This window comes from Xyrauchen texanus, chromosome 14 (genome assembly GCF_025860055.1).
Source record: "Xyrauchen texanus isolate HMW12.3.18 chromosome 14, RBS_HiC_50CHRs, whole genome shotgun sequence".
Classification (NCBI taxonomy): domain Eukaryota; kingdom Metazoa; phylum Chordata; class Actinopteri; order Cypriniformes; family Catostomidae; genus Xyrauchen; species Xyrauchen texanus.
Window position 1 is genome coordinate 39,609,924 of NC_068289.1, and position 10,000 is coordinate 39,619,923.

Consider the following 10,000-nt stretch of genomic DNA (forward strand, 5'->3'; position numbering starts at 1 on the left):
CTTTCAAACAAAACCTATTTTGTGTTGCTGAAGACTGAAGTTATTAATATTTTGACAATTTTCTTTTTCTTGCCGGCCCATCCAAGCTTAAAGGGTTAATTGTGATTAATGCGATTAACTCATTGTTTTGTCATATAATTAACTTGATTAAAATTGTAACCAATTAACAGCTCTAATTTGACTTTTTGCATTACTTGTCTCTGACACACCATTTAAGTCAGACAATTACATAACTATTCATCATCAAAAGGCTGAAAATTATGAATATTTTATAGCTCAGTTTTTAGCTACATGTTGTTCCATGTTGAAAGATGTCCAAAGTGCTCGAAGTGTTATTTTCTCTTCATAATGTTTTGTATTTTCAATCTCTTTACTAGATTGCCAGAAGCATAAAAAGTCTCTCAGGAGGAAGCTGGATTCTTTATCAAAAGAAAAGAAAGACAAAGGTATTTTTGATGTCTAAACACAAAATCGTTTCCATCCTGTGTGCTAAAAATCGTCTCTGTTGTGTCAATAGATTAGAAAGGAAATGTATGTTGAACATGCTCAGTGTCATTCATTTACTTGATATAAATCTCAAACTTTCCAAAAGAGATCCCAGATTTTCAGTGTTCTCAGACTTTAGGTGCCCACTGTTGTGCTTTCACCCAGAACGCACCATTCCAGCGGCTGATCCGCCTGAGCACGTCTCTCTCGCTGTGCAGGAAAGCACACACTCCCGCTGCGCTCCGACTGCACCAAGAAATAACAAAAACAATCCCAGACATTCCACAGTTCTTCCATTTACAGATCCAGATATATATATATCTTATTATTATTATATTTGCTCTGAATCGTCATGAAAGAATGTTCTAATGTTTCTGATATATCGGGGATAAATACATGTGAGTTGTACAAAGGTTTCAGGAACATCAACTGTTTTATTGGTGACAAAAGGAAGAAAAATCTGATCTTTTTCCGTTTCATCGGTAGTCACATTTTCATCCCCTTGTATGACAGGGAGGACTTTTCTTTTGTATTCACACCGAGCCATCACTGTTCTACAAACATTTATTCTGGTGCATGGACCTTAAAGCATTCAGCTGTCACATTGAACACAGTAAAGGCATTTATTGACCTAATTTGGCATAACTGTTTCTCTATGTTCTTCAAGCATTCAGAGGAATCAGTGTGTAAAGAGTGCTGATGCATTCGTCCCATATCTTCTGTCTTTATATTTAAAGCATATTCTAAACAAACTCCCAAACGCAGCTTCTCTTGTTAATGCCTGAACAATATAACACAAGTGACAGGGATATAAATACACATGAAATAATCAGGGTTCCCACGCGTCCTGGAAAACCTGGAATTTTGCAATGCATTTTTTCCAGTCGTGGAAAATATGAAAAATACCAAAATGTCCTGGAAAATATTTCAGTATAATAAAACGGTTTGAGGATTAGCACCTCTAAATCTGAGGCCATGGTTCTCTGCAGGAAACCGATGGAGTGCGTACTCCAGGTAGGGAAGGAGGTATTGCCCCAAGTGAAGGAGTTCAAGTACCTCGAGGTCTTGTTCACGAGTGAGGGGACAATGGAGCGGGAGGTTGGCCGGAGAATCGGGGCAGCGGGGGTGGTATTGCACTCGCTCTATCGCACCGTTGTCATGAAAAGAGAGCTGAGCCGGAAGGCAAAGCTCTCGATCTACCGGTCAATTTTTGTTCCTACCCTCACCTATGGTCATGAAGGCTGGGTCATGACTGAAACAACTAGGTCGCGAGTACAAGCGGCCGAAATGGGCTTCCTCAGAAGGGTGGCGGGCTTCTCCCTTAGAGATAGGGTGAGGAGCTCAGTCATCCGTGAGGAGCTCGGAGTAGAGCCGCTGCTCCTTTGTGTCGAAAAGAGTCAGTTGAGGTGGTTTGGGCATCTGGTAAGGATGCCCCCTGGCCGCCTCCCTAGGGAGGTGTTTCAGGCACGTCCAGCTGGGAGGACACCTCGGGGAAGACCCAGGATTAGGTGGCGAGATTACATCACCACACTGGCCTGGGAACGCCTCGGGGTCCCCCAGTCAGAGCTAGTTAATGTGGCTCGGGATAGGGAAGTTTGGGGCCCCCTGCTGGAGCAGCTGCCCCCGCGACCCGACTTCGGATAAGCGGTTGAAGATGGATGGATGGATGGAAAGCGGTTTGACCGTGTTGCTAGCAAGATTTTTGTTACATGTACAAAAACGTGGTAAAAATCAGCAAATACACAAATTTGTATCGTTTTGTCACTGCGCATCATGAAACAACTAAGGATGGGCGGATCGATTCTAAAGCATCAATACTTCTGATACTGATGTTGTATCAAAAATATCAATCATTGGGGTCTGTGTATCTCAGTGAGTATTGTCGCTGACTATCACACCTGGAGTCACGAGTTTGAGTGCAGGGCGTGCTGAGTGACTCCAGTCAGGTCTCCTTAGCAACCAAATTGGCCCGGTTGCTAGGGAGGGTAGAGTCACATGGGGTAACCTCCTCGTGGTGGTGATTAGTGGTTCTCTCAATGGGGCGTGTGGTGAGTTGTGTGTGGATCGTGGAGAGTAGCATGAGCCTCCACATGCTGTGTTAAGTTTTTATAGTTGAAAGACCTCTTATATGTCAAATTTACAAGCCCTTTAATACTGTTGTATCCATATAGTAACCATGGATTAATATAGTATTATTTTAGGAACTGTTGTAAATCTTGTAGTTACTTTTGTTGTATTAATTGTTAGTTCATGTTAACTAATGATGTTAACTAATTTATTAGGCTTGTCCTGGTATGAACTTTGGCCTTGTAAAGCCGGTAACCTTCGCATGATGGGCGTAAACTGTTTTTTTTTACCAGTCAATTTCATTTCTCTCTCTGTCTTCTATTCAGGGTGCGATCCTCAGGCGTTTGGCGTGCCGCTCTCACAGGTGATTTTTAATGACCGCCGACATAAGCAGCTCCAAGACGGGCGGGAACAGAACGTGCAGCAGAACCTTGCAGACCGGGCGCCCTCACTCCTGCACCTGACCGGACGGAGAGCCAATCAAAAGGAGCTTTCTAGCAGTAACTCCTCCCTCAGCTCCGCCTCTGAGACGGCCAATGCGACCAGCTCCCCTGGCACACCAGAGACAGCCCTGCGCTCACAGAGACGGGTAGAGTAGTGCTGGATTTCAAATAGTGCCAACTTGGGCTCGGCAATATGACAGTATATACGGCCATCAGCGGGCAGGAGTGCTTTACGTTATTTACACGTGAGAAACACAAAGAAACAAGGAGTAATATCAAATACAGAGCAAGACCGTCCCAAACAAATGAATATGCGCTCAACTGAAACACTTCTGTGAGACGCTCGCTGAACTAACACTACTCTTAAAGAGACAGTACCATTTTTGCATGTGTTAGTTTAGTATGTAAATATTTGTAAATAGTATAAATGATGCATGTAAACAATAATCATGTAGTAACATTATGCCGTATATTATATGCATTTATCCATGGAATGGATGGATTTGTACATTTTTAAAAAGCTAAAGTGTTACCAAAATTATGAAAAAATTATGCTAAAATAAAAGCTTGAAAATGTATATTTTTTATTGTTCCTTCTTAAAAGATGCACGGTATATTTAACAGCATTAGCTGAGAGACAATTTCTTTCATGGAAGTAAAATAGACATTATAATACAACATATAATCAGAATGAATTTGGGAAATCTGAATCGATACCCAGCCCTATTGTTTACAGTTCCTGAACCATGTTTACAAGAGCACTACCTCTAGTCTCAGGTAGTGCCAACTAGTCCCATCAATTTGTCATGCACAAAATTGCAAATTCTGTAATTAATAATAGTTTGATTTGTTTAGACTGTAAACCTTATGGGGGGAATTCACTAACAATAGGGGTAAAACGATTAGTCGACGTTATAAATACAAACCATAATTTTATTTTATTAACTAATATTCTTTTGAACTCAAATACACTTATATACAAAATACAATTACAGTATATTCAAGATATATTAAGTCTAAATATCTTATTTGTTGCTTCCCAAGTAAATATATATTTTTTAGATATTTATAAATGGAAAAATACTCTGACATCTCTTATAACCTCTTCAACTCTGTGGACCCGCCGGCGGTATATTTTGACAAACATTCAAACTGTGGTGTTATAACAACAAAATAAACTATGTAGTCACATTCCTGATAATGACAGCTTTCATTTGATATATGACATGTCTATTTATGTGGTATATGAAAAATCTTTCATATTCATATTTATAATTCTACATCATTACCAAAAGGTGGCGCTCTTTTGCGACACGGAGTCTTTCAGGTCTTATGTTGCGCTATATCGCAAAATGCTTATATGCTTAACATGCTCAAATTCCCGTATATATAAGTCAGGCATATGAGATATCGTTTGAAAGATTAGAATCTGAACTTTTAATATGTAACCATCACTTCTACATTTATGTTACTTAATATAACAAAATAACGCCTTAAATCATCTGCGTCGCAAATAAGCGTCACCTAGTGGTTATGTGGTACAAATATTAATATGAATATAAAAGTCTTTAAAATAGCACATAAATGGGCAAGTCATATATCAAATTAAATCTCTCAATCTCAGGAAAGTGACTATAGTTTATTTTGTTGTCCTAAAACCACAGTTTGAAAGATTTTCAAAAGAATTACAAAGTGAAATACGATTTCTGTAAGTCATCAACTATAAATGTCTGTTTTATGCACTGATGACTGCTGCTGTAAGTGCCACATACCTAAAAACTTTATATCTGCTTCTCTAAAACAAATTAGCCATTGTTTACTTTTCTGTGAGCTTGATATAATCCAATGTTATATCTTAGATGTCCAGAACAAAATATACAGTCCCGCAGGACAAATCATGCTAAACAAATAATCAGAAATATATCATCACAAAGGGGAGGATATCAGCTTTCTAATGACACCCAGATTGAGCTTGTAGTCCACTCAGAGGCCGAGATATTCAATGAAATAATGAGGGTGTTGCGTGAACTGAACATTAGACTGAATGTCTATGGACGAGCACATCTGTGAGGGATAAAATGTGTTACAGCGCCACCATTGGTCAAACTAGATTGCTGCTGGTTAGTAAACAAGATGCAGGTTTTTGCGCTGAAATGCCGTGCACAAAAGTGGCACAACTGTTAAGTGAATTCGTCCTGTGTGTTACTGACTGTGAATATACTATATATTAAATATAGAGCACTGTATTTGCAGCGAAGAGTAATGCCGTGCATGTGATTTATGGCATGTAGGGTGGCGTGTCTGTGGACTGCATCACTGATCTGGATGATGCTCACTCTCGTCTGCTGGAGGCTCTTCAGCTGTCGCTGCCTGCACAATCACACGGAGAGAAGAACACGAGAGACACGAAACTCAGCCTCAATCCCATCTATAGACAAGTGCCACGAGTGATTGACAGCTGCTGCCAACATCTGGAGAAATATGGTCAGTGTCTTCATGTTCTGAAACTGAGATCTTCAGTTTTGTTGCACTTTGGAGCATGTTAAGGAGGCATCCATGAGTAGATCTGTATGTTTTTATTATTATTATTATTATTATCATCAGTGAAGTGATCAGAAAGTAAACGCAACGGAAAAACTAAATGAACTGTGGTTTGTTGCCTTGCTTGTTCAAGTGGGAAATTTTTTGGCAATATGGACCACAATTTATGTCGAACGTCAATTTAAAAAAAAAGTATTTCTCTTTACACGTTAACATAAACATGTGCTTTACTCCCATTAAGGGCTGCAGACGGTGGGGATTTTCCGAGTCGGAAGCTCTAAGAGGAGAGTTCGGCAGGTGAGAACTAGTATAATTGGGTTTTATTATGGAAAACCTGGAAAATCTGGCCTGGAAATGTAGATGTATAAAATCAAGAGTCAAGGAAATTTCAATAAATGAAATGTGTTTTTCTAGTTATTCCCTCTAATATGTTTCTTTGGCAAGATTTTGCTCTTGTGTGAAGTAATGTCGGATTGGTGAGCAAATTATTATTTTGCGTTTGTTATTTTTAACCCTCTGATGGTATTTTAAAATGGCACCTTTTGATGATGATAATGATAAAAGATTTTCTTGCCTGAAGGAAGAACAATAAAATTCTGCATTTCTTTGGGATTTTATGATATTTTGATCTTATATGTACATTTCTAAATTGTACCATTAATTTGCAAATACAAAGAAGAACATTTTTGGGAAAATGTGTGTGTGTGTGTGTGTGTGTGTGAGTGTGTGTGTGAGTGTGTGTGTGTGTGTGTGAGTGTGAGTGTGTGTGTGTGTGTGTGTGTGTGTGTGTGTGTGTGTGTGTGTGTGTGTGTGAGTGTGAGTGTGTGTGTGTGTGTGTGTGTGTGTGTGTGTGTGTGTGTGTGTGTGTGTGAGCATGTATTTATCACTTTGTGGGGACCAAATGTCCCCATAAGGATAGTAAAACCCGAAATTTTTGACCTTGTGGGGACATTTTGTGGGTCCCCATGAGGAAAACAGCTTATAAATCATACTAAATTATGTTTTTTGAAAATGTAAAAATGCAGAAAGTTTTCTGTGAGGGTTAGGTTTAGGGGTAGGGTTAGGTTTAGGGGATAGAATATAATGTTTGTACAGTATAAAAACCATTATGTCTATGGAAAGTCCCCATAAAACATGGAAACACATCAAGTGTGTGTGTGTGTGTGCTTGTGTGTGTGTGTATGTGCGTGTGAGTGTGTGCGTGTGTGAGTGTGTGTGTTTGTGAGTGTGTGCGTGTGTGTATGTGTGTGTGTATATGTGCATGTGTTTGTGAGTGTGTGTGTGTGTGTGTGTGTGTGTGTCCGCGTGTGTCTGTGTGTGTGTGTGTGTGTGTGCGTGTGTTTGTGTGTGTGTGTGTGTTTGGTCTGAATGTTCCACTAGGAAATTGGTACGAATTTTAGGTAAGGAATAATTGATGACAGTTTCAATAATATTAAACTATTGATAATTTGGTGAAGTGATTATTGTCTTCAAAGGTCTACAATAACTCCAAATGTCATGGAAAAAATTATTGATTTTTGGAAATTAACTTTTTTATTAAGGGTCAATATTTGCCATTGGAGGGGCTTTAAGTGCATCCTTTTTTTCTAACCATTGAAAACTGACTTCGATTGAATCAATTCATTAATACAAATTATCAAGATTTATAATTTATTATTATTATTTATATAATTAAATAATGAAATTGAAACAACATCAACTCAAATTCATGCCATAATATGTAATGTTATTATAAACTATATCAGATGTGAAATAGTGCCCACACACTTAGAATTTCTGGGGCATTTGTGTCTTTTTTTTGGTGTCATTTTTACCCCCAGATCCCCTTAATTACTGACCCTGGACAAAACTGTTGAGAACGCTGTAAAGACAATGAGAATGTCATCTCTTCTGACAGTCCTGATGTTTAGTGTGTTGTGTGTGGTTCAGTTGCGTAAGGAGTTTGATCGGGGTTCAGATGTGGTTCTGGATCATCAGCACAGTGTTCATGATGTGGCGGCTCTGCTCAAAGAGTTCCTCAGAGACATGCCTGATCCACTGCTGACCCGGGAACTCTACACGGCCTTTATCAACTGTGCATGTGAGGAAAATACTGTTCTTAAAGGATTCATATCCTGTTTGTTGTCTCAAATAAGTGTGATTCTTATTATATGTTGCACATGTTTAATTCTTGTCCTCTGTGTTTGTGCAGCTCTAAACTGCGCAGATCAACACACAGTGATGCAGCAGCTCATCTGTCTGCTGCCCGCCTGCAATTGCGACACGCTTCAGTGCTTACTTAACTTCCTGTCTAAAGTGGCCAATCACGCAGAGGACTCGCTGGACACTGATGGACGGGAGGTGATGTTTGGGTGGTTGGGTGGTATACTCGCAGACTTGTGCATTTCTAAAAATGAGACTTTACGAATTGTTGTACGTAATGCGTCATGATGGAGCAGCTGAATGGCCTTTCCCTGCTTCGGGGACAGTTTAAATTGCAATATTGGAGCAAGTATCTCATTTTATGAATGCATCTACGAGACTCGGAATAAGTGTAATATCTGATATAATGTGTGTTGTGAAATAGCTGCGATGCCCTCACGCTGGCAGCCTCCGCATGCCCTGGGAGCGCCCGCTCTCAGAACTGTTCTGGCGGATTGTGACGGCCCACTTTATCGACCAGCTGTGGGCAGGGCTGGACTGGTAATCTGGCATACCGGGCATTTTCCCGGTGGGCCAACGCACTTTGAGCGTGCCGGTGGGTCGGCCGCGAAACGGGCAGAATGGGCCACGATAAGCTAAAATGAGCCGCCGCGTTATTCAGAACGGACCACAAAACTGCAGGTTAAACACTTCCGAATGACAAGTGATGTGTTCAAAGGATTGTGTGCGAAGAACGGACCTTTCGGTGGGCTAGTCACCTCAAGCTATCGCACATTCATAACACATGCACGAATGGTCAAAACACATCATCGTTTCATGCATAAACCATTTCACCTTACTGCGCATTTGCACTCATGCGAAACTCTAGAAAATCCACCTCCTCCTAGTGCATTACATTTAGCGTTTCCATTCAGGATTTCTTATGCGCAATTTCAAAATGCGCAAGCCCAAACAAGCTCACAGACAAGTAAACAATGGCTCATTTTAAAGAAAACAACCTCAGGTAAGAGTTGATATAGAGTTTGTGGCTGTTTGGGGCTTACAGAAGCAGTGATAAGAGCAGATATGAGACGTTTGTCTTTATTATTTCACAGAGATCATATTTCACTTTGTGAGTCTTTTGACAAACATTCAAACTGTGGTGTTATAACAACAAAATAAACTATGTAGTCACATTCCTGATAATGACAGCTTTCATTTGATATATGACATGTCTATTTATGTGGTATATGAAAACACTTTCATATTTATAATTCTACATCATTACCAAAAGGTGGCGCTCTTTTGCGACACGGAGTCTTTCAGGTCTTATGTTGTTATTTTAAAGTAACATAAATGCAAAAGTGATGAGGTTCTGTGAAAAGGTCAGATTGTAAGCTTTCATATGATACCACATATGCCTGACTTGATGATCCAGGGACTTTTATTTTGTAATCATAAACTTAGTACACGCTGCAATAGTGGGTCCTGCAGAGTTGAAGATGTTCAATAGGGTTTTAGTTGTTTTACCTGTTTTTATATTTTAACCCGATTTTGACATATTGCTGTTTATTACTATGGATGTTAGATTAGTGCATATAAATATGATTTAACGTCATATATGAATATTAAATGATTGCATATCACTCTTCTGTTAGCAGTCATACCACTGTGATGAACCGCATTAATCCCGTTGATTTGGGATCGCACAGATCAGTGTCCATTTGCATGTTCTCACTTTGGATAAATGCTAATGTAAATTTCCTCTCTATGTAATTTAGGTCATTGGTAACAAGATGACATCACTGAATCTGGCCACCATCTTCGGGCCGAACCTCCTTCACAAGCAGAAGAGTTCAGAGAAAGAGTTCAGTGTTCAGAGTTCAGCTCGTGTCGAGGACAGCGCCGCCATAATCACGGTCGTCCAGCACATGATCGACTCGCATGAAACACTGTTCATGGTATGACTGAACTTCTTTTACATTTGCTTTTGGTTTGAGATTTGATGTTATGAAGCCAAAGCAAATGATGCAGTAATAATACTCTGTAGTAGTGCGTGAGTCTGGCACACCCGGTCCCTTATCAGGCTAATCAAGCCTCCGAGAGGGATAAAGGCAGACTGTGGAGGATTGTGCGGCAGAGAGAGATCGTTTACGGACATGTCCGTCATGTGTGTGTTTGTCTTTTAAGTTTATTCATTAAAATATTATTTATATTGACAAGCCGGTTCTCCGATACACCGTCGCATGGTCCTCGATCACTCCTCCACCCTCTCAGGCGGACGACAGCCGCTTCTCCCCGGGCGGACCGGAGTCAGACTCACGACCCCCGGCAGTCAGAAC

The 10,000-nt window shown here is 40.1% G+C and overlaps 1 protein-coding gene across 1 annotated transcript in view; it reads left to right on the forward strand.

The window, feature by feature from the left end:
• Positions 1–10,000, forward strand: part of LOC127655358 (rho GTPase-activating protein 6-like) — a 44,308-nt gene that overhangs the window by 27,210 nt on the left and 7,098 nt on the right. The window contains exons 3-9 of the mRNA XM_052143124.1: positions 378–446; positions 2,880–3,142; positions 5,288–5,480; positions 5,779–5,834; positions 7,467–7,617; positions 7,729–7,877; positions 9,440–9,619. Coding sequence (XP_051999084.1) covers positions 378–446; positions 2,880–3,142; positions 5,288–5,480; positions 5,779–5,834; positions 7,467–7,617; positions 7,729–7,877; positions 9,440–9,619 — 1,061 coding nt within the window. The remainder of the gene's footprint in view (positions 1–377; positions 447–2,879; positions 3,143–5,287; positions 5,481–5,778; positions 5,835–7,466; positions 7,618–7,728; positions 7,878–9,439; positions 9,620–10,000) is intronic.